This window comes from Emiliania huxleyi (assembly GCF_000372725.1).
Source record: "Emiliania huxleyi CCMP1516 unplaced genomic scaffold EMIHUscaffold_69, whole genome shotgun sequence".
Classification (NCBI taxonomy): Eukaryota; Haptophyta; order Isochrysidales; family Noelaerhabdaceae; genus Emiliania; species Emiliania huxleyi.
The window spans coordinates 341,817-364,320 of record NW_005196830.1 but is presented as its reverse complement, the minus strand read 5'-3'; the positions used below and the strand labels follow the sequence as shown (position 1 = coordinate 364,320).

At 66.1% G+C, this 22,504-nt stretch overlaps 5 protein-coding genes across 5 annotated transcripts; 4 read left to right on the top strand and 1 right to left on the bottom strand.

The window, feature by feature from the left end:
- Positions 1–655: 655 nt before the first annotated feature.
- EMIHUDRAFT_465372 (hypothetical protein) lies at positions 656–6,779 on the top strand (the record flags this gene model as incomplete). The annotated part of the gene is made up of 12 exons (XM_005762178.1): positions 656–1,417; positions 1,521–1,703; positions 1,866–2,029; positions 3,914–4,247; positions 4,361–4,408; positions 4,559–4,609; positions 4,752–4,890; positions 5,239–5,347; positions 5,424–5,436; positions 5,558–5,587; positions 5,627–5,779; positions 5,989–6,779. 12 exons carry the CDS (start codon positions 656–658, stop codon positions 6,658–6,660), a joined length of 2,658 nt encoding a protein of 885 aa, XP_005762235.1. The 3' UTR covers positions 6,661–6,779.
- A 3,763-nt stretch (positions 6,780–10,542) lies between these two features.
- EMIHUDRAFT_216408 (hypothetical protein) lies at positions 10,543–11,335 on the bottom strand (the record flags this gene model as incomplete). Its single annotated transcript, XM_005762177.1, has 4 exons — positions 10,543–10,590; positions 10,668–10,798; positions 10,979–11,100; positions 11,271–11,335. The coding sequence occupies 4 exons, from the start codon at positions 11,333–11,335 to the stop codon at positions 10,543–10,545; spliced, it is 366 nt and encodes a 121-aa protein (XP_005762234.1).
- Positions 11,336–11,517: 182 nt separating this feature from the next.
- On the top strand, positions 11,518–13,928 carry EMIHUDRAFT_416720 (hypothetical protein). Its single transcript, XM_005762176.1, has 8 exons — positions 11,518–11,789; positions 12,020–12,154; positions 12,319–12,518; positions 12,617–12,642; positions 12,716–12,785; positions 12,898–12,961; positions 13,109–13,195; positions 13,395–13,928. The coding sequence occupies exons 1-8, from the start codon at positions 11,529–11,531 to the stop codon at positions 13,731–13,733; spliced, it is 1,182 nt and encodes a 393-aa protein (XP_005762233.1). The 5' UTR covers positions 11,518–11,528; the 3' UTR covers positions 13,734–13,928.
- A 276-nt stretch (positions 13,929–14,204) lies between these two features.
- Positions 14,205–17,306, top strand: EMIHUDRAFT_216406 (hypothetical protein; the record flags this gene model as incomplete). Its single annotated transcript, XM_005762175.1, has 8 exons — positions 14,205–14,430; positions 14,649–14,882; positions 15,419–15,537; positions 15,729–15,785; positions 15,975–16,146; positions 16,271–16,485; positions 16,684–16,710; positions 16,830–17,306. 8 exons carry the CDS (start codon positions 14,205–14,207, stop codon positions 17,304–17,306), a joined length of 1,527 nt encoding a protein of 508 aa, XP_005762232.1.
- Positions 17,307–18,273: 967 nt separating this feature from the next.
- Positions 18,274–18,772, top strand: EMIHUDRAFT_216405 (hypothetical protein; the record flags this gene model as incomplete). The annotated part of the gene is made up of 2 exons (XM_005762174.1): positions 18,274–18,456; positions 18,527–18,772. The coding sequence occupies 2 exons, from the start codon at positions 18,274–18,276 to the stop codon at positions 18,770–18,772; spliced, it is 429 nt and encodes a 142-aa protein (XP_005762231.1).
- Positions 18,773–22,504: the final 3,732 nt, after the last annotated feature.

The window sequence follows — 22,504 nt, the reverse complement described above, 5'->3', positions numbered from 1 at the left end:
AGAGCTAGAAGGGGAGATGGAGAGAACGACTACCCTGTTCCCGTTATTGCGTACACCAACACCACAAAAGCTCTCTCTCTCCTGTCCTCACTCAGGGGGGTCACAACTACCGAGTCCCTCGACTAGCTGCCACGTTGTCGACCGAGAGCGGATCTCCTCCTGCTCCGCAAGGAGGGTGGCCAAGGCTAAAGTCTTGCCGGAGCCGCCGGGCGCGTTGACGACTTGGAGAAGGTCGCCCTTCTACTTGTACTTGTTGAGGGAGCCACTTGGCAGCGCGCGGCCAGCCTTCGAGCGAGCCACAGTGGAACGAGCCGCTGAATGGGTGGCTCCTGTTGACGGGAGCATTGCTGTCGCAACGCCCTTCAAGAGGATCGAGGACGACATCCTCGCTGTGGTGAACCACCTCCGTCGCCCATCCTACCCATCTCCCCCCCCCCCCTTCGCCCAACCCGCCCCGCCCATTCTTCTCCCCGTTTACGCCCCAAACGCTCCCCATAACACACGCCCGGCTGGGCAGGCCACCAACCTTGTGCTGCTACTCGTGTTCCTTGGTGCGAGCTGGACGACTCTGTTCGACGCAATCGAAGAGGAGCTCTCAAAGAAGAAAGCACAGCTCATTCTGGGCTGGCCAGACGACGCGACCATCGTCATCCCGATGACGGTGCTCATCGGCGCTGCTCTCGTCATCTTCCTTGTCGGCGCTGTCGTCGCCGCCCGCCGCGTCGCCAAGGTCCCCACGATTCGGCTCGTGACGACCAAGCAGGCCCCCGAGCTGATGCTCGGGAAAGGCATGACGTGGCACCTCTTCAACAGCCACATATGGTCAACTGGTCAAGACGCTGTCGCGGTGATCAAGAACGAGCTGCAGCAGCTTCTGCCCGGCATCAAAGTTTTCCTTGACGTGGACGACCTTGAGGATATCGGCGCGCTGGAGAGCTACATTGGCCGCTCGCAGGTCATCCTCTTTTTCCTGTCCAAGGGATACTTTCGGAGCAAGAACTGCCTGCGCGAGATCCGCTCGTCGCTCGAGAAGGGCAAGCCAATCATCCTCGTGCAAGAGGCCGACCCAGCCAAGGGCGGCGGCTCGATTGAGGCGTCATCTTATCGGCGAGGGTCCACTCCCGCCCCGCCGCAAGCGCGCTCATCCAGGCAGCCCCGCCGCCTGCAGGAGCTGCGAGCCGAGTGCCCTGCGGAACTCCAGCCGGCCGTCTTCGACCAACTTTTCCCACTCGTCGTGTGGATGCGTATCGAGGAGTTCCAACTCGTCTCCCTCAAGATGATCTCCGAGGCGCGCGAAGCCGTCATTGCGCCCACGCCTGCGGGGAAGCATCAAACCCCTCTCTTCGCGCAGGCGCTGCTAGTGCAAACTCCGACCTACGCTGGCCTACGGTCGCTCCCGCTCACCATCCCTGGCGAGGTGCAGGGTCAGAATCTCGTGTTCGCGAAGCAGGCAAAAGGGCTTCCACTGAAAAGGAAACTCCGAGTCCATTCCTCAGACACACGTCTGAAAGCGTCCTCAGGTGGTCCTTTGGGCCTCGCCCGCCAACCAAGGCGCGCGGCGCATGGCGAACGAGCTTGCCGCGTCCTTCCCTGGCGTCGCTGTCGACAATGCCGCGGAGATGCCAGAGCGGGCGACCCACATGCTGCTGTACCTGTGCGAGGAGAGCTGGTCAGACGATCGTCTCGCGGAGCAGGTCAAGCAAGTGCGGGAGGCGCGGCTGCCAATCGTCATGGCCCACGAGAACGACACGGAGCGCGGAGGCGTCCCATTTTCACGTTTTTTTGAGACGACGCCGCAGGAATCGACCTCATCCTTGTACATAATAGCCCGCAGGAGCGAGCTTATCCTTGCCCCCCCATCACAGGAGCTCATCGCGGCCGGCCTCTACCGCGACCTCGCCATCGCCTGCTTTTCGGGGCTGCACCGTCAGGCGCGGCCAGCACTCGGCATCCACTCGCACTCACACTCCTCACGGGCCCTGCAAAGTCGCTCGATGTCAAGCCGCGCCATCACCCTCGGGCACGATAGGTGTCGCTCTCTCTGCTGGCGAAGGCGATTGGCGCAATCCAGCGGGCACAAGATTCTGTGTCGATCCGCCGCAGTCTGTCGTCGATGTTGTCCCGCAAGGCCGTGACGTCGGTTGAGGCCGAGTCATCACTAACGGAGGCCTCTTTGCCGGAGACTTCCGCGTCTGTTGTCGAGGCGTCGCGTGTCTAGGCTGCACACGACGCCTGGTAGCCAACCGAGCACTTCTCCATGTCTCACGGTTTATGGCAGGGTGCAGGGATCGAGCAGAGTGGCGTGCCATGTTACGACTGTAGAAGATGTGCCGGGCCCTCAAAGCTCGACGCGTTGAGACCCGAGTCGGCGAGTGCCGAGCGAGCCGGAGGATCCTAGTTCCTGGCGCCCAGAGATTCACGAGATATTTGACTCTTGGAGTTGGTGTGTGTGTTTTCCTTACGGCTAGATGTGTCGCACTCTTTCTCGCCAGCAACACAAAAACCACGTTTTTCTTCAAATCGCCAAAAATTCTTGCATTTTGCTAAGGGAGGCGTTGGAGAAGCAAATGACGCAAGTGCGAAGCGTGGTCTCGCCGCCCATGTGGTGCGCATGTGGAGATAAGCAGATCGGGACACTGCGACAGCACAACCGGGGCAAAAAATAAAAGAAACTAGGTTGATACAAATAAATAAATTAATAAAAAACGGTCAACCCTCTGAGACGAGATGGGATTTAGGAACATGCACATGCACATGCACATGCACAACATGTGCAACAACATGACATGTGCATGTGCATGTGCATGTGCATGTGTTCCCGCCCTGCACGATCTTGGTGGGAGGGATCTTCAATCTCCGTCCCCTCACCCCTGGTCACTACCCGACACTACAAGAGCGGCGCGAGTTGGGGCTGCGGCTACGGCTGCGGCTGCGGGAGGGGCTGTGGTCGCGGGAGAGCCGCTGCGCCGCGTGGACGCGCCTACACCGCTCTTGCTCCGCTCGCCAGCTCTCGCAAAGGTCCAAAGTCATAGCCACCACCTCCTCCGGCAAGTGGGCACTGCGTCATCGGCGTTCGCTTTTTTGGTGTTTTTGTCTACAACGACGCGTGCTGCTGCGGCTTTGCGTTAGGCTGGCGCCGGGATGCCCCGCGCGCCTGACCCAGGCGCGAGAAACGAATCTGCGAGGCGTGGCCGCGTCTGCGGCCCGATGGGAAGGAGTGGGGCGGACTACTCAGTACGGGGATCGGCTTCTTACACCGCCCTTCCTCGCAGCGAGCCCCCTCCAACCCACCCGCGCTAGGTCTCGGGGGACGCAGGGGTCACACCCGACGACCTCGGGAACTAGCCGGGGCAGTCGGAGAAGGGGCAACTCTCCGTGCACTGACGGTCGGCCGTCAGAAAACACGCCTGCGTGGAACGCGTCACACCAATCCTCGCTACCCAACGCGGCCAAAGGATATCCCCCTCGAGAACCTCGACAGATTTTGTTGTGAAGAATACATTCCTCCGGTCAGGAGCTGCTGTTCACACTTGTACACACTTTCGTACGGCACAGTACCAGGAACAGCGTCCAACGTCGGCGCCGAATTTGCCTTCCACTTCTCCAGCATGGGTTGCTCGTCAAGCCGCGTACGGGACAAGGACGATCAGCGGGACAAGGACGAACAGGCCGGGACGGTCCGCATCTCGCCGTCACAAGACAGCAGCCTCGGATATTGCGAGGAAGAGCACACGGCGGCCGCGACCGTAGCCGCCACGATCGTGATGCAGAGCCACGTGCGGCGGCGGAACTCTACTCGTCTGCGGGCGCTTCTCACCGCAAGCCGCGCAAGCTGCCGCACAGATTCGGAGAGCGGTTGCTGGGCCCCGATAACGGCAGGCCAGTGCGAGATTTTGCCGCTGCCCCTCTCGAGAACAGTCATCGCGGAGGTTGTCGGAACTGGCTGCTCGGACGAGCTGGCCGAGTATGTGGCGCGGGAGGCGAGGCGCGAGTACACCGAGGCGTCGCAGATATTCGAGCTTGTCGTGGCCTCGGTCGCGTACGATAACAGCGGCGTGACGCACGTCGTGAACGGCCTCGTGGACCGTGCCGTGGCCTTTGTTCGCGCCATCGCGACGCGCGAGCACGAGGACAGCGGCGGCGATCCAGAGGCGCTCGCGGCGGCCGTCGACGCCTTTGTCCTCAAGACCTTCAGCACCAGCGACTACGCCGGCGGGTTCGCCGCCTTCGGGTCCGACCCCGACGCGGTGTTGAGCCTACCCCCCCCCCCACCCCCCCACCCACCCACCCACCCACCCACACACACACACACACACAGCGCTTCCACTCCCTTCCACGCCACACACGGGGCGCCTCTCAGGTGCGGGATCTGCTCGCCGACAAGACGGAGGACCGGCTGCGCGAGAAGGTGCGCGCGGCGTCACGCGCAGGAGGGGGGGGGGGGCGAGGACACGTCCCACACGATCGGTCGGCACGCTGTGTGCTGCAGGTGGGCTGTGCTCTGCAGCGTGGAGGCGTGGTGAATGAACAGCGAACAAATGGTGTTCAAAGCTCTCAGGTGGGCGAGCTCTGCCTGGAGGCGCTGTTGGCAGGCAGCCTGGCGGCAGCAGTGAGCAGCCTCGTTGTGCCGTGCTCAGGTGGGCGTGCTGTGCAACCTGGAGGGTCTGCTGCTGGCGGCGCTCGAGGCGGCTGGCGGTGGCGTTGGCGGCTGGAGCTCCGTCCCTGAGAAGGCCCCGTCGGATCCCCGGCAGGCGATCGACGCGAAAGAGGAGGGGTGGGGCGTCGCTGGCGGAGAGGAGGAGGCGCTCGCCCGCTTCCTCGGCATCGACTTTACCTTCTACTGCGAGCGGCGAGCGCTCACGCCGAACGTCGACGGCTTGTGGGGCACGCGTGCTTTTCGGAAGAGAGGGGGGGGGGGGGGGGCGGTGAGACAGAGCAGTCCATGACGCGTCCGTGCCGTCGCGTGCGCGCAGGCAAGTGGTTTGTCAAGCAGGAGCGGTGGACGGCGCGGCAGCTCGAGAGTTTCGCGAGCTTGCGTCCACGACACGTCCATGACATGTCTGAGACATGTCCTCCTCAGGCGCGGCAGCTCGAGTTTCGCACGCTCGCGACGGAGGAGTCGCAGCGCAACGCAGCACGCGTGCACGAGGGCGCGCGGCCAAATGAACTGCAGAGGAGCCCACGCGAGACTCGCGCACATTCATACACCCCCCCCCCTTCCCCCCCCTTCACCGCCAGACACCCTCGCCGCACTCGACATGGGCCTGTCCGTGGCGGAGTTCTCCTTCACCTCGCGGCTGCGCGCCGCCGCCCCCGCCGCCGCCGCGGACGCAGACGCGATGCCGTGGTGCTCTCTCGGGCGACGTGGGCGGCGGCACCTCCCCGAGCGGCGCGGTCTCTTCACACCTGGCATCTGTGAGCAGGTTCTCTGGCGACGTGCGGTGGGACATCGTCGACGGGTGTGAGCTGGCGTGCGCGGCTGCGGCGTGCTCTTCGCCTCCCGCTGCGCGCCTCTACTGTGAACAGCGTCTCTTCACCCACCTCTAGCTGTGAATAGGCGGCCGGCCTCCCGCTGCGCGCCTCTACTGTGAACAGCGTCTCTTCACCCACCTCTAGCTGTGAATAGGCGGCCGGCCTCCCGCTGCGCGCCTCGTCGAGCGGCACCACCTTCCAGATCCTGACCATCGCGCGCTACTTGGGCGTGCCGGCCGAGGAGATGCCGCTGCTGCGGCTCGCCGCCGTCGCTTTCCTCTGCCCGCAGCACCACTCCTTCCTCGAGGTGAACCGCTGCTCCTAGTACCCTAGTACCCTAGTGCCACTCCTCAACTCAGGCCTGTGACGAGTCAGTCCTCTCCCCGCAGCACCTCCCCGCAGCACCTCTCCCTCGAGGGGAAGGGACGGCGCCGCATGAAGAGACACGCCGTGAGGAGACGTCCGCACACGACCCGCCCACACCCGCCCCTCCCCCGTCCATCCTCCCTCGGCAAGGTCATGCTCGGCGCGAGTGAGTACTGCGGCGCCGGGCCGCTGGCCGCGGGTGCCGCTTGCTGGCGGCACCTGCTGCCGCGAGACTACTGCTTCCAACTGCCGGGCGGAGGGGCCGTCACCCGCGACTCGCTCAACGCCGAGATCGAGGCAGAGATGCGGGGTGTGGGCGACATCAAGGACTTCAGGATGAACAAGACCGTCGGCAACTACGCGTTCGCCTTCGACAAGTACCGCTCCGCGTGGCCGGCGCAAAGGCTCTCCGTCGACAACTTGGGCAAGATCGCCGCGCGCTTCCGCAGCCTGGTCGCCTTCCCCGGCGCCTCCCCCGCCCCCCCAGAGGCGGAGAGGAGGGAGGTGGACGAGCGCGCGCAGCAGCAGCAGCAGCAGCAGCAGCAGGCGCTGCACGACAGCGCGCTGAGGATCCAGGCAGGCTTCCGCGCTAGCCGCGAGCAGAAGGCGGCCTTGCGCGCGGGCATGAAGAAGCGGTGTCCCGGGCCCAAGAGCGGGCGCAAGAGCGGGGCGCAGAGGACGAGCTGGGGCAGCTCTGCCATCGACCGCATCCCCACCGACAGCCATACCAACACCAACAGCAGGCCATCTGCGGCCGCTGGCGGGCGGGCAGGCGGGCGTCGCCCGAGCGAGCGAGCGAGCGAGCGAGAGTACGAGCCGTGAGCGGCCGAGACGCGCTCGTGACATCGATGTGAGCGTGAGGAGTGGATCGGGCAACGTATGGATGAGGGCCGAGTCGGGACACCCGACTCTGGCGAGAGAGATTGGGCTGTCCGGTGCGTTCCCGCTCCCCACCACAGGCACCGTCCGCGCCGCCGCGCGGAGAGCTGTGCCTCTCTACAGACTACTGCGCACACCCTGGCCCTGCCCCGCGCCTTGCGTGATTCGACCAACTAGTGACCAACTGCGATCTGCGTGTCGGGTGTGTCGTGACACGCGAGTGTGATGTGTGAGGACTGTCGACTGTGCGAGGTTGCGATAAAATAGCCGCGTCGTATCTCGTATGGCCTATGGGCGGAGGTGACGCGAGGTGTGTTCGTAGTAAGTTTGATCTTCGCTCACGGGCGAGTCATTCTCGTTATTCGCCTTTTTCGTCTCTCGGCTCTCGAGCTCTACACCCGTACGCAGTGATCAGTGTGTAACGTAAGCTGTCGATGTGTGATTGTGCAACTGCATGTGTAACCTATATACATGTAGGCTACCCGCGACAGGCGGCTCAGCCCCCCCCTGGCAGTGATGCTGCTGGCACTGGTGGCACTGCGTGCGGCACCTTTTTTGGCGGCTCGCCCTCCCTCGGGTGTCTGCGGCTCCGCCGGCGCGTCTCCGCCGGCAGCGACGCGGCCCACACACACCCAAAGAGGAGAGGCCACCCTCTCACCCACACCAACGGGCCGCTCTCGCCGGCCAACGCCGCCTCCCGCGCCTCCACCTCGCCCGCCGCGCCGCACGCCCGCTGTTTCGAGAGCAATTCCGCCGCCTGCGACCCGTCGACAGTGCCGAGGACGAGGAGCGCCCCCGCGAGGGCCTGCACCTGCGGCCGGCGAGAGGCAGCCGGGTTGGAGCCGAGCAGCCGAAGCGCGCAGCGTGTGTGTGTGTGTGTGTGTGTGTGTGTGTGTGTGTGTGTGCGTGTGTGTGTGTGTGTGTGTGTGTGTGTGTGTGTGTGTGTGTGTGTGTGTGTGTGTGTGTGTGTCTGTGTCGCCTGTGGCCAGCGCAGCGAGAGCACATCTGAGGCGTACGCGTAAGCGGCTGTGGCATGCGGTCCCTCGGCTGACCCGCCTACGCAGTCGGGAGCTGGCTGAGGTCTAGCCGAGAAGCACGCGGTCGTGCGCGGGCCATATCGGCTCGCCGAGCAGCCGGCGGATCTGGCGCACGTCTCCGCTCGCGCGGCCCGGGGAGGCTGCCAGCTCCGCCACACGGCGGCTCGCCTGGAGGAGCGAGCAGGTCCCTTCTGCGCCGCTGAGGCGCCCCCCGTACCGGTTGAGATTGCCCCGGCCGCTCGGGCTCCACGCTGCGAGCGGCGCTGCGTTGTGTCCCCCCAGGACTCGTCCCTGCAGGATCCTCACCACTCCGGCTCTCGCTACGCTCGCTATGGCGGTCTCACCGCCTCGCCGGCACCGCAGCCGTACAGCCGGTCCTCGGCGGCGCGGCCGCCAAGCAGGTAGGCGAGCCGCGCGGCGAGCAGCACCTGCGCGGCCGGGTCGCCCTCGTGCGATACCGCTCGGAGGTCGAGAACCGGCGGAGTTGGACCGCCGCTGCTTGCCGCTGGACCGTCGCTGCTTGCCGCTCGCGCCTCTGATCCTTCGCCACCCGCACCCGTGCCTGCGTAGCACGGCGGCGCCGACAGTGAGAGGAGAGCAGTGGAGAGGAGGGCCACCGTAGATAGGGTGCAGGAGAGAGAGGCAGTGGTGAGGACAGCAGTGGCTGGCGCACCTGGCTCCCAGTCCGTGTGCGCCGCCATGTGACGCCACCGCACCGTGAGCTTTGTCTCACCGACGTACTCCCCGGCCGCCGTCACGCGCGGTACGATGGTCGCGAAGCGGACGAGCGACGGCGCCTCGATCCGGAGCCGTCCTCGATGCCGCTCGCCGGCGGCCGTCCTCGCGTCCAGCCCGCAAAACTCGAGATGCGAGGCGACGACGGAGTGGCCAGCCTCGTGAAAGGCGATCGGGTACTCCTCTGCCTTTCGCAGCATGATTAGCACCGACGCACTGCCAGCGACCGCGGCCGCCGCGCGCAGCACCGATGACATCGTTGGAAACTGGGTTTGGGCTAGTGCTGCATGTATGCTTGCCCAGGTGTGAACAACACCTCGTGACCACGGCGCCGCAGGCGCCTGTTGATGGGTCCAGGTGATAGCCATGGATGGGCAATGCATACGCCTAGTTGGACCTCAGATCGCCCGACCGCGTCCCGGTGCTCTGTGGTCGGATTTGTGACGCCGCCGCACCGCGCCGCGGCCGGGGGCCCTCCGGAGGCCAAGGATGGCCGTGGCGGACCGGGACGAGCTCTGGGAGGTAGAGTGTCAGTGTATATATTGTAGAGGCCAACCTTGTGCACAATATATCTCAGTCTAGCTAAGCCAGGGGAGGCGATACCGCGGCCGTACAGCAGCTTGATGGTGCTTCGCCGGCGTGCGTCCCGGAGCGGTCCCGGTTGGGCGGTCCGAAGGAGAAAACTCAGGACAACGCCGACACCGCTCTGATTCGACTTTTTACTTCAAACAAAGACGGCGGCACGTGCCGCGCCGTGGCGCGTGCCGCCTCTGGGGGGAGGCGGGGGCCCTAGAGGGTATCCATGCGGGGGGGAGATGGGGTCCCACGGCCCGCCGCAGGCGCCGATTTTTTCGGGATTTTTTTTCTTTTTTGCGCGATTTTTTACTTGTTTTCAAGGAATTCGCCGTACTTGCGGCCATGCTATCACGCCTTGCGACAGCCTGTCGGCGCTGCTGACCGTGCCCTGCTGCACAATTGACCACCTGCATAGCTCGCGGCCTTAGTATCAAGCATTCAGTGACGACCTGATCGTACGGCCAGTAGGAAGGTGTCCTTCCAGCGCGTGCACGCTTCTGACGCAATGCGCGTCACAAACTGCCTCGGCGACTGGCTGCTGGCACTCTCGAGGCTATGCCTACACAGCCTCGCGCGCATGGGCAGTCAAGAGGGACCATGCACTTTCTCAGGACAGCGCCAGTGCCTCTCCCTTGGACCGGCAAACGTGGTGGTCTCGTGTCACCAATGTGGGACCAGTGCGGCATCGCGCCATCGACAGCTCTGAACTGCGCCTCACCACTGACCGGGAAGGCCGCCAAGTGGGCCAGCACCGGTCGCACATTGTGGCAGCAGTCAGCAGCGCATGTCTGATAGCTAGAGCAGCAGCGTCAGGGTCGCAGGGTCGGATCGTGTCAAGCCTCTCGCCCGGCCGGCCGCGTGCAGACGTCGGCCTGTCTGCTGTCTCCTGTCTGGAGTGATCTGTCGGCGGTCAGTACGACCGATCAGGTTGGAGGTTTCTCATGATTGGAGGGTCTATCTGTGTGTACTCCTCGAGATCTCTCCAAATCTGCCCTCTGATTAACCTAGCTTAATCGGGAAGTCGGTGCTAGTAGAGACTAGTAGAGCCGGAGCCCCGTTTCCGCACTGCGGCGCGGCGCACGGTGCCTCCGGGGGCCCCCACCTCCCCCCAGAGCGTGCCGCGCGTGCATCGGAGAAGGGCAGTTCGTCGTGTTCACGCCGGGATGGTGTCCTGAGTAACCTGGGCAACCATTCAGGGCGACGAGTAGCCGTTTAGGGGGTTTGTTTCGCACGTACCTGCTGGCAGCGCATAAAAAGTAAGATTCCTTTGCTCTTTTGCTCGTAGCCCGGATCCCGAGCATCTGGCCCGCTGGGTGCGCTTAGCTCCCCGGCGGCCCCCTGGGTGTGAGGCAACCGCAGTGTCCAAGTGCTCCAAGTGCTGCTGCCGGTTCACGGCTACCCCGGTCCGTCGGCGGCTACCCTACACAGACAGATCTGCACCTACCTCGCAGCCGTCGCACCCGAGCTGTCGAGCTCATCACATCCCGGCGAGCAGGCCCATCGCGGGGAGGATGACGAATAGCGTCTCGGGTACGTAGTGGATCGGGTACTTCGGTTTGACCTAGGGTTAGCACCTGAGAGCTACCGAGATGCAGCCGATACGAGCTGGAATGCCGTGTCGCTGCTTGCCTCAGAGAAGAGCCCCAGCTTTGCGGACCAAGGGTAGAGGAGGCCGGTGGCGACGATCCACGGCAGGACAATCTTGTACGCCTCTGCCGTCTCGAGCTTGAGCACTAAGGATGTCGGGCGCAAGCATGAGCGGATATTGCGTTGCCATGATGAGGACCCGCAAGGGATATCACTTGCTCCCACATACATGCGCTGCCAGAGACTGCACTAGTATCCACACCGGCGGCGATAGCGGCAAAGGCGGAACAGGACGTTGCGCGAGTCAGCCAGACCTATGAGAGTACCGCGGTGGAGCCAGTCCACTTGCTTGCGCGTCTGCGTGTCAGGGGTTCGGAGTTGGCTCGCCGAGAGGGGCGTCGACGCGTCGTGGAAGTGGGACTCGGTGAGCATCTTAGGCGTCGCGAGCCTGGGGGTCAGGGTTAGGGAGGAGGAGGATGTCGCAAGTGAAGGGGGAGGAGGAGAAGGGGTCGCACTCGAAGTATAAGCGCGGGTGGTGGGTAGGTTATCGCTCGAGGTTCTCGAGGTGGACATCCTTTGGCCGCGTTGGGTAGCAGGAGGCTGCGGGCGGGGAGGCACATCTGGACGGCGTAGACGCCCCAAACGGTGCACGAGGCCTTGATGAATGACTCTTTGGACAGCATGTGTGTGTGTGTGTGGAGGCCGCACTCACGTCGGAAGACAATCGGCAAACCCAGGGCGCAATCGACTGCGACTTGCAAGTCTCAGGCGCCGCGTTTTATTCTCCAAACCTCGCAATCTTTTCTTGCACAGTGTTGTGCGAGGCAGCGGTTGCAAAATTCTTTTCTTGTTTGTTCGCTGTTGGCGCGCCTCAGTATGCCCGAGTCCGTGTCGTACGCGTGCCGCCACGTCTGCACGGGCCACAAGCGTGCCGTCTCGGCGGTCAAGTTCTCGCCGGATGGCAAATGGCTCGCGTCGTCCTCCGCCGACATGACTGTGCGGCTGTGGAGCACCACCAACTGGCGGAGCGTGCACACGATGCAGGGCCACTCGCAGGGCATTTCGGACTGCGCCTTCAGCGCCGACTCGCTCTACGTCGCCTCCGCCTCGGACGACCGCACCGCAAAGCTGTGGGAGGTACTGCCGCCACCGTCCCGCTGCCGCTCGCCCACAGCGACTCAGCCACCGCCGAGAGCCCGCCGCCGCCAGCCCGTCGCCGACAGCCCGCAGCGCCCAAGCCCGCCGCCGCCGAGCCCGCCGCCGCCGAGCCCGCCGCCGCCACCGCTTCTCGCCTCTCACCTTGCGGGCTCCGCCGCCCATCACCGCTGCTCACCTCGCCGCTGCCGCCGGGATTGCGCTCTGCTCAGGTGTCGAGCGGGAAGCTGCTCAAGACGATGCGCGGGCACGCCAACTTCGTCTTTTGCCTCAACTTCAACCCGCACGGCAACCTGCTCGCGACCGGCTCCTTCGACGAGTCCCTCCGCCTCTGGGACGTCAAGACGGTGACTCGCTGAGATCAGCCGAGACCCACCCGAGACCACCCAGAGCTTGCCCCAGACTCCTCCGCCTCTGGCGGCGAGGCGGCCCCCCGCTGCCTCGAGCCGCGCCTCTCACAGGCATGCCTCTCTCCGTGCGGACCCTTCTCTCGCCCCTCCCCCTCCGCCAGGCCCGCTGCCTCAAGATCCTGCCCGCGCACTCGGACCCGGTCAGCGCAGTGCACTTCTCCTGCGACGGTACGCTACTCGTGTCGGGGTCGCACGACGGGCTGTGCCGCATCTGGGACACGTCGACCGGCCAGTGCCTCAAGACGCTGATCGACGACGACAACCCGCCAGTCTCGCACGTCCGCTTCTCGCCCAACGGGAGGCGCAGCCTAGGAGGGAGTACCTAGGAGGGAGGAGGGGTCCTTGTTGTCGTTGCCACCCTCCTGTCTCGGCTGCATCCCGGCTCCGCATCGGCTGCAGGTACGTCCTCGCCTCGCTCCTCGACGGCGCGCCGCTGCCTTTGAGCTCACAGCAGAGGAGGCTGGCAGCGTCTCTTCTCACCCGCCCTCGCGACCGCAGGCTCGCTGCGGCTGTGGAACTACCACAAGGGCAAATGCGTGCGCTCGTACAGCGGCCACAAGAACACTAAGTACGCACCCCCGCCCCCTTACCCTCCCTCACGTCGTGCCTCTGTGTCCCGTGGCGACCCTTCCGCGACCTTTCCGAGACCTTTCCGAGACCCTTCCGAGACCCTTCCGCAGGTTCTGCTGCGTCGCCGACTTCGTCACGTCCTGCGACCCGCACCTGATCGTGTCGGGGTCCGAGGAGCGGACACGCCCCCCCTCCGGACTCGCCACACACCTGCCCGCACACGCGCCTCCCACGCACCCGGCGGCGGGCCCGCGAGGAGTCCGCGAGGAGTGCCGCCCCACCTTTGGCCTCCTCCCCTCCCGCCGCCCCCCTCCCCCGCAGGACGGCCACATCCTCCTCTGGGACCTGCAGACCAAGGCGGTGGCGCAGGAGCTCACTGGCCACTCCGACGCCGTCCTCGGCGTCTCGGTGAGCCGACCGCCGCCGCCCAACAGCGCCCCTCCACCGCGCCGCTCCCACCGCTCCCAGCCCACCAGCACACACACACACACACACACACACACACACACACTGACACGCACCAGCACACGCCCAGCTGGCACTCCGCATCTGCGCGCCCCAGCCTCGAGCTCTTGAGACGGCAGGGCCGCCTCTCTCTCTCCGGCAGGTCCACCCCACGCTGCGCATGTTCGCCTCGGCCGGCACCGACAAGAACCTCCAAAACATCCGCATCTGGGTCGACGAGACGGGGCCGCCCGCCGCATCTCCCGCCGCCCCCTCTGCCCCTCCCGCCGCCCCTGCCGCCGCCGCCGCCGCCGCCGCCGCCGCCGCCGCCGCCGCCGCCGCCGCCGCCGCTGCCGCCGCCGCTGCCGCCGCCGCCCCTGCTCCGTCCAACGACCCCGCCGCCGCTCCTGCGCCTGTGCCGGAGGCGGGCGCGCCCCCGCAGTCGGTGGCCGGCGTGGAGCAGGAGGGGGGGCCCGCCGCCAAGGTTGCTCGTCTCGGCTAGAGATCCACAGGCTCGCTGCGCGCTGGTCTCGGGAGTGAGCCGCGGCTGTGCTGCGGTGTCCAGCACGACAGAACGAGTAGGGTACTAAGTGTAGCGCTTTATCCGCATGCGGCATGGTGTCCGGCTCGGGGCTCACCGGACACACACCGCCGCTCCATGTGTCCATGTTGGCGAATCAAACTAAAATCGTACTTCAGAAACAAAATCAAAAAGACTCTCTTGTGATCAGACGAGGCCCACCCGCCACCCTCCTCCCTCGTCTGGCGTCTCGAATTGGCTCAGCGTACAGCGAGAAAACTTGATGGTTTCGCTGTCTGAATCGTGGCGGGGTCGTCCCCTAGATGCAAAACCCGGAGTTCCTAACCGATGAAAGGGATATCGGTTACTGCTCGTACGTGTTTATCCGTAGACTCCTCTAAACGCCCCGCGAAGGTAGTTTGGGGGGCCCAGCTGGCGCGGCTTGACACATACATGCACATGGAGCCAGCTCCCGCCTCAGTACATAACGGAGATATCGCTTCCTGTGTGGTGAAGGTTGAGGGAAGCTCGGAGCTGACCAGCGTCGCCGAGGCGCATGTCGCTGCGCTCGACCATTCGGGAGCGACCGCCGCGACCAATACGCTGCAGCAGTCCGGGGTGCAGCCGCTGTCTTTGTGGCCACCAGCAGCACAGGGTGGCAGCGCAGCGGCAGAGAATGGTGGCGAGAACTCGCAGGCGGCGGTGGCCGATGCCGTGGTTGCGGCGGTGACGGCAGAGACCGCGGGTGGGGCGACGGCGCGAGAGTGTGACACGCGGCCAAAGAAAAAACGGTGTGCCAGCCCTGCTGCACTCGCTCGCACCGCCTCACTGGGCCTGCTACAGGCCCAGACTGGCTCAGATTCCTCCCTCGCTCAGCCCCGCCCTCGACTAGATTAGGGCACACGCCACACTGTGCTGCGTCCGCGCTGTTTTGGCTCTGCATCTCGCACCGCCGCTTCCATACCCTCAGGCGGGCGCCGGGCGCAAAGGTGCCGCGATGGTCAGAGGACGAGGAGACGAAGCTGCGCGCGCTGGTGAAGAGCGGGGTCAAGGATTGGGCCAAAGTGGCTGCTGAGCTGGGCACTGGCCGCTCGCCGGCCGGCGTCGACCAACACTGGCAGATCCTGTGCGGTGGGCGGCTGCACCGCCTCACTTCCACCACTGCCGATCCGCCTCTCTCTACCTCCCTCCCACACCACCGCTGCTACTGTACCGGCCGCTCGTTATCCGTCCCACGGCCCGTTACCCATGCCTCGGCCCGTAGCCGCTGCCTGTGGTGTCAGACAGGGCGGCCCGTAGCCGCTGCCTGTGGTGTCAGACAGGGCGTCGCTCCTCACCCTCTCTCCGCCACGCTTGGACCCAAGCAGGCAAGCGGAGGCGAAGTGGCGCCGCCACCGCCGCGAAACAGCAGCTGGCGCGCCGCTTCCGACACTGAAGTATCGCTAGACACATCCTGGACTGCTGCACACGGCCCACAGACGCCAACGGGCCACCTTCGCCCGGGCCTCTCGCGACTAGATTCAATCTCTGACCGCACGACGCCTCCCAACGCAGTCGTCGCCATATGCGGCGTCTCCCGCACAGAGCGGCGCCGAGGGCGCCGCCTGGTGGGTGTGCGCGCAGCGCGTGTGTGAACGGCGGCACTTCACACCGTGTGCTACGTATAGGCGCGTTGGTGGTGCACGCGGCCTTCGATGGTGAGGGCGCTGGAACGGACGTAACTCCATTCGCCTCGGAGGATGTGTCATCCGCGGGCCATCCTCCCGCCAAGCCGACAAAGCGCACGGTTCACACCTCCGAGAGATCCCAGCTCTGCGCTCACTACCCGTGCGTTGGGTCATCTGATGCCTCGATGCCTCCGTGCCCACTCCGCCCTCGCCACTGCGCCCTGGGCCCACGGCACGCACGCGCACACCATGCCCACAATACGCCCACGGCAACCCTTATCGCTTCCAAGACCGTGTCCTCTGTCCGCAGCGCCGATCGTCGGGCAAGGTCGCGCGCTGGACGGCGGAGGAAGAGATTCGGTTGAAGGTGCCACCTCACCTCCCTCGCTCCAGATCTCGGCAGCACCGGCTGCATCTCGGCGGCAGCTCATACAAACGGATCCCCGGCTCCATCCTACACCCCGACCTCATTCTATCACTGCTCTTGTCGCCGCCGCTGCGGCTGCCGCCTCGATTTAATCGCCCTTCCTCGCCCTATGTCGAACCCGGCCGGCAGGAGCTCATCGCAGAGACGCCCGATGCCTCCTGGGGCGACATCGCGGAGCGGCTAGGGACGGGGCGCTCCGGCGCGGGCATTGACCAGCACTATCAGATCTTGATGGGCAAGCGGAAGTCGTACTACGTGAGCGCGAGCGACCGGCGGAACGCAGCCGACGCCGCGAACGCAGGTGCGGGCTACGAGACATACCATGTCCGGTCTGCCACCATAGTTGCACTCCACTGCGCAGCACCGCCCACATCCACGGCGCGAGGACGTTTTGTCCACTGACGCGTCCACGATTGTGTGTGCAGCTCCGATTGCGGTCGCCATGGTCGACTCGGGCCCCGACCCCGCGAATGGCGACGAGGAGGCACAGATTGCCGTCGCCCGGCCAATGGTGGAGTCGGGCGCAGTTGCGGGGGAGGGGCTTGGCGCCGCCGCGCAGAATAGGGAGGAGGCCCCTTTGTGCGAGGCCGCCGCCGCGCCCTTTGCCGCAGCTTCACTGCACCAGGTCGGCGTAGGGCAGGTGAGAGAGCCACTTCCGTGATCGATGGCCACACACTCCCTCCTTCCTCGCCCGCTGAGACGGTCCACGGCACTACATAGGTGTACAGTGGCGCGCAACTCGTGCAGCCGGCCGATGCAGGACAGGCGGGCCGGCCGTCTTCTCCGATAGCGCAACTTGTTCGGGTCTCTTCTCATGCTGCCATGCATGCCGCTTTAGGCGTATGGCATGCCGCTGATTCAGCCGGTGCAGGCGACAAGAAAAGGGAGACATTTTCAATAGAGCACATGAAGCTGGGCCCGAGCCCTGCTCTCGACGCGCGCGGCGGGGTGCGCAGAAGGGAGTTCTTTCTTGTGTGTTGTCAGGCGTACGGGGGCCAGGCGTACGGTACGCCTACGCCGGTGATGCGGCCGGTCGACAGCGCTTTTGCGATGGTGCCGCCCGCCGCCGACACGAGCCAAGCGTACGGCGCACCAGTTGCCCTCGCTGTGATGGCGCCCGCCGCCGGCACGACCGCTGCCGACGCGAGCCAAGCATACGGCGCGCCTCCGGTGGCGCAGTCGATCGAAGCCACCAGCCAGGCATACCAGGAGCTGCAGTCTGCCGGGAGCTGGTGCAGCGCGGACCAGTCCTATAGCACGCCGTTGAGACAATCTGCCGACACGGGGCAGGCGCACACCGCGCCGCAGAGCACTGACCAGGGCGCGCCCCTGACGCAGCCCGCCGAGCGTGGCTACTGCATGCCACCGCCGGAGCTGCCATTGGACGGCGGCGCGGCGGGGGATGCGGCCGGTGCAGCCGGGATTGCGCATCCGCCAATGGCCACGGGGCAGGCGCAGTAGGGAGCCGACGGACCGGCGCAAAATTGCCAGCGTTCTGACATATCGAAGGAGAGGGGCGGCGGCAAATGCATATACAGCAGCGACGTGATTCCTTCGTCAGGTTGAGTGCGAGGCCGTGTGACGGCGTTCGTTGCACGCAGGGGCTAGCACGTAGGCTTAAGGCTTCTCTCTCGTGTGTGGGCTTTTGTGCTAAGAAGTAGAGTCGAGAAGTAGAGCGAGTCGCTGATGAGTGCAATGCTCGTGCATCAGATCTCTTCTCCAGGTAGAGTACCAGGACCGACACTCCGCTCCGCGCCACGGGGTGTCCATGTTTCGTTCCAATGAAAAAATATCTCTGGCGGGCTCCGGCACGCGGCACGCGCTGCGGGACGGCAAGATCCCTCACACCAAGATCGTGCAGGGCGGGGACACATGTCCCTACGAATCCCATCTCGTCTCAGAGTTTGACCGTTTTATTTATTTGCATACTACCCCCGGCGCACAGTGTCCCCCGCTATGTGTCGCGCCGTTCGTCGGGGCACGCTATCCTTGTGCAACCGCACATCCAGGGCCGGGGAGCTGAGAAGCGCACCCAGCGGGCCGGATGATTGGCATCGGGTTGCGGGCCAGAGAGCCCTATAGCCCTGGGGGGTGCGCGTTCGCAGGGCCATAACACGGGTCTCCGTAAAGACAAATAGCTGCCGCACAACCTGAATGGTTAACACAATATCAAAAGACACTCAAGCCAGTTTTGCAAAAAAAAACGCGGGGTCGAAATTCTTTCTTCTTGCGCACCGCCTGGGTTCCAACTTTTTGCGGGGTGTGGTATGGTAGTCTCGCGGCCCACAGGGTGGGGGGGTATGGTTTTGACCGCCCATCCCCGGTCTGGGAGGCTGGGTCTGTCAGCAGGCGGGGGGGTATGGTGTCGACTCACCATACCATACCCCGCAAAAAGTCCGAACCCTGGCGGTTTTGGCGGGTTGGGTGCATGGCCGCCAGCTCGCGGTCGAGACGCCTCGCTCCCGGCTCTGCCGCCGCCAGTGCCGCTCAGGTCGAGGCGCTCTGCGATCGCATCCAGCGGCTAGAGGAGGAGGCCTCGGCGTGGCGAGCGGAGGAGGATGCGCTCAAGGACGTCAACGTGCAGTTGATGGAGCGACTAACAGAGTTCCAGGTGCTCGCGCCCAGCGAAGAGTGTGCCAGCTGCCTGGCCGCCAGTCTCGCCCTCGGGTGCGTGTCCTCAGGCGGTCAACGAGTCCAACGTGCGCCACGCGGAGGCGGCGCTGTCGCGGCTGGGTGGCGAGCTGGCCGAGCTGCGGCAGCGCCACGCCGACGCGCTGTCGACGGTGCAGCGGCAGGCGAGATTGTTGGAGCGAGAACTGGTCGCCGAGGAGGAGGGCGAGCGTGGGTGCAGCTCCGGCGTGGCGAAGGGAAAGGCGGGGATGGCGGCGGTGGCGGATGTGGCTATCTGGCAGCGGTGCGACCTGTAGGTTGCCAGGGCGCAGCCTCGGCCGTTGTGGCGTCGGAGGCGGCGACGCTCCTCCCGCGCGTGCGCCGGCGGCTGCTCGCGGCCCACTGGCACGCGTGGCACCGGCGGCTCCTCGTGGCGTTGCACGCGCGGCGCGTCGCCCGCGGCGAGGTGCCGCCGCCACCACCGCCGCCGCCACCACTTCTGTCGCCGCCACCGCCCTCTGTCGCCACTCCACGCCACTGCCTCCCACGCCGCCGCCAGAGCACCACAGCCGCCACCGCCGCCGCGACCCCCCCCCCCCCCCCCGTCCCCACTCTGCTGCAGCTCTGCTACCAGGACGACACCCAGCTCCCCCCTCCCCTCCCCCCTCCCCTCTCCCCTCCCCTCTCCCCTCCCCTCTCCCCTCGCCCGCGCCAGTCGCTCCGCTGGCGGCTGGCTTGCTTCGCGGCGTGGTCGGGCCTGACCGAGCGCAAGCGGCGGCCGCGCGAGCGGTGAGCCGAGATCTAGCCGAGATCTAGCCGAGATCTAGCCGAGGTCTAGCCGAGGTCTAGCCGAGATCTAGCCGAGATCAAGCCGAGATCTAGCCGAGATCTAGCCGAGATCTAGCCGAGGTCTAGCCGAGATCTAGCCGAGATCTAGCCGAGATCTAGCCGAGATCTAGCCGAGATCTAGCCGAGGTCTAGCCGAGATCTAGCCGAGATCTAGCCGAGATCTAGCCGAGATCTAGCCGAGATCTAGCCGAGATCTAGCCGAGATCTAGCCGAGATCTAGCCGAGATGTAGCCGAGATCTAGCCGAGATCTAGCCGAGATCTAGCCCAGATCTAGCCGAGATCTAGCCGAGGTCTAGCCGAGGTCTAGCCGAGACGTAGCCGAGATGTGGCCGAGGTCTAGCCGAGATCTAGCCGAGACGTAGCCGTATATAGTCGAGATGCAAGCGGCGAGCGGCGCTGTAGGTGGGCGCTAGCGCTTGCGCTCGAGCAGTCGCCGCTGCTCAGCCAGAGGCGGCGGCTGCGCGAGTGGAGGGCAGTCTGCCGCCGCCGCAGGAGCGTTTCGTCCCTCTCTCTCTCTCTCTCTCTCTCTCTCTCTCTCCCCCCCTCTCTCTCTCTCTCTCTCTCTCTCTCTCTCTCTCTCCTCTCCTCTCCTCTCCTCTCCTCTCCTCTCCTCTCCTCTCCTCTCCTCTCTCCTTTCTTCTCTCCTCTCCTTTCCTTTCCTCTCTCCTTTTTTCTCTCCTCTCCTCTCCGGCCCTCCACCCCCCCCCCCCCCACGCACAACACGCCTCCCCGCCGCAGGAGAGTGCTCCCGCATGTCACATTCTATTACATTCTATTACATTCTATCACATTCTATTACATTCTAGGAGAGTGCTCGGCTCGGCTCGCGCCGCGGCGATGTCCCTCCGCCTGCGCTCGGCGGCAAGCCGCTGGCGGCGCGCCGTCAGTGCTCTGCTCTCCCGACGGCGGGCCGAGGCGCGCCTCTCTCCCTCTCGACCTCGCGGCGGCGGCGAGAGGAGCTGAGGGGAAGGGAGGTGTGCGCGAGAGTGTTGTAGGCGTGGCGTCTCGCGCGCGGAGAACACGCCCGCGCGCGGCGCCTCCTCGGCCGCGCGCTGAGCGAGTGGGCGAAGGCGAGCAGGCGGCGGCGCACGAGGCTGCGCGCCGCTCGCTCCCTGCTAGCGCGGCTCTGCAGGCGTCGCGCGCGGCGAGGCTTCGCCGCCTTGCAGCGGTGCGCCGCCTTGCGCCGGTTCTCTCGCGCGGCGTCGTGGTGGGGGGAGGTGCTCCGGGCGAGGAGGAGGCGAGGCTTGCTGCTGGTCGCTCTCTCGAGGCTCCGCGACGCGCTTCTGCAGCGGTGCGTGCAGCGGGGCCCCGAGTTGGGTTGGGGAGGAGGTGGGGAGGAGGTGGGGAGGAGGTGGAGAGGAGGTCGGCAGGAGGAGGTCGGCAGGAGGAGGTCGGTTCCCCTGGCTTGGCCTCGAGTGGCCCGAGGGGCTGCAGAGGCACACCGAGTCTCTCACACCGAGTCGTCTCTCACACCATCCGGCGGGCTGAAGGTACGCCGAGCGCGCGCGCGTCGCCGAGGAGCAGCGCGAGGACAGGTCGGCGCTGCTCGCCCAGGCGCGCGGGAGCTCCCCCTCTCTCGGTCTCCCGCAGTGCCCCTGCCTCTTTCGCGGCGCCCCTCCCGGTCCCGGCGGTGTCGCGCCTTTCGAGCGGTGCCCGGGCTCCCTCCCTCTCGCCCCCCTCTCGTAGGCTCGCGCCACGAGCGGCCAGCTGGAGCGGGAGGGCGGCGAGGCGAGGGAGGAGGCGGCGCGGGCGGCGAGGGAGAGGGACGAGCTGCGCGCGCTGCTGCGCGACGAGGGGCGGGGGCGGGAGGAGGCGGAGGCGAGGGAGGCGGCGCTGGCGGGCGAGCTCGAGGAGAGCCGGCTGCAGCAGCAGCGGCTCAAGGCTTCGTCCGAGGTGTCCCTCGCGGAGCTGGCGGCGGAGCGGCGGCAGCAGGACGGGGCCTAGACGGGACCTAGATGTGGCGGCGAGGCAGCCCTCCTCCTCCGGCAGGAGGAGGCGTGGCTGCGGCTGCGTCTCGGCCGCATCTCGGCTGGACCTCCGCCGCAACTCGGCGGTAGGACGAGGCGCGGCTGCGGAGGACCGTCGAGGCGCAGCAGGAGCGGCAGCGGTCGGAGGCGCTGCAGGAGGCGCTCGGCGAGAGGGAGCGGCTGCTGGCGCGCGCGCGCGCTGACCTCGAGAAGACGTCGTCCAAGCTGCGCGCGACGGCGCAGGACCGCGCCGCCAAGCTCCAGTCCGCCTTCAAGGTCGCATCTGCGCTGCGCGCGGTGGGCGGCAGTACGGCGGGGGAGGGGCGGGAGCGTGGGAGGCGTCCGCGACGCGTCCGCGACGTGCCGCTTAGGTGGTCGGCCACAAGGAGGAGGAGCGGCGTGCGGCGACCGCGCACGCCGAGCGCGCCGCCGCCGCGGCCGCAGAGCGCGACGCAGCCGCGGCCGCCCACCTCCTCCATACCGCCACCTCCTCCCCACACGTCCACGACACGTCCACGACGCGCCGCGCAGGCCGCTTTGCGGGCAGAGATGGACGCGATCCGAGCCGCGCTGGTCAGCGCCGAGGCGGAGCTTGCGGCCTCCCGCCGCGCTGACAGGGACTCGATGCACGGGAGCGGCGCGGAGCTCTTGGCCGCTCGCCGGGACGGGGCATCGGCGGGGGCGGAGGGGAGGAGAGGGGCGGAGGAGGAGGGGGGGGAGGAGGTGCAGCCGCGGGGGGACAGCCCGCCCCTCTCCGCCTGTGGGATCGCGCTGCAGCCGCATGCCGACTTGGCTTCGGGCGGCGGCGGCGGCGCTGTCAGGGACGGCGACGGCGGAGGCGGCGGCAGCGGCGGCGATAGCAGCAGTGGCGGCGGCGCTGGTGGCGAGGGCGACAGCTGGTGGAAAGGCGACCGCGACGAGGCTCCGGACTCGGCGCCGAGCACGACGGCGCCGAGCAGCGCGGGGGGCTCGGGCGGTCGCTGCGACGCGGACGTGCTCGCGCTGAGTGGGGAGCTGGAAGCGGAGCAGGCTCCCCCCTTCCAACCTCCTCCTCCCTCCTCCCTACACCTCCCTCCACCTCCATCTTCGTACGGAATTTAAACGTGGATAGCCCTGCAGGAGGGGTCCAACTTCTCCCCTAATGAAATTTGTGTACTACCGGGTGAATTTTCTGGCGTTTTCGAGTTTTTCTGGGAGCTTAGGTAGTCTTAAATTGGCGTAATAATAAATCT

Bases quoted from the DNA above. Each gene is read 5' to 3' on its own strand.
- EMIHUDRAFT_416720 (XM_005762176.1), top strand. From the start codon at position 11,529: ATGCCCGAGTCCGTGTCGTACGCGTGCCGCCACGTCTGCACGGGCCAC. The intron at 12,962-13,108 runs GAGCGGACACGC...CCTCCCCCGCAG, and splicing joins TGATCGTGTCGGGGTCCGAG to GACGGCCACATCCTCCTCTG. The intron at 13,196-13,394 runs GTGAGCCGACCG...TCTCTCCGGCAG, and splicing joins ACGCCGTCCTCGGCGTCTCG to GTCCACCCCACGCTGCGCAT.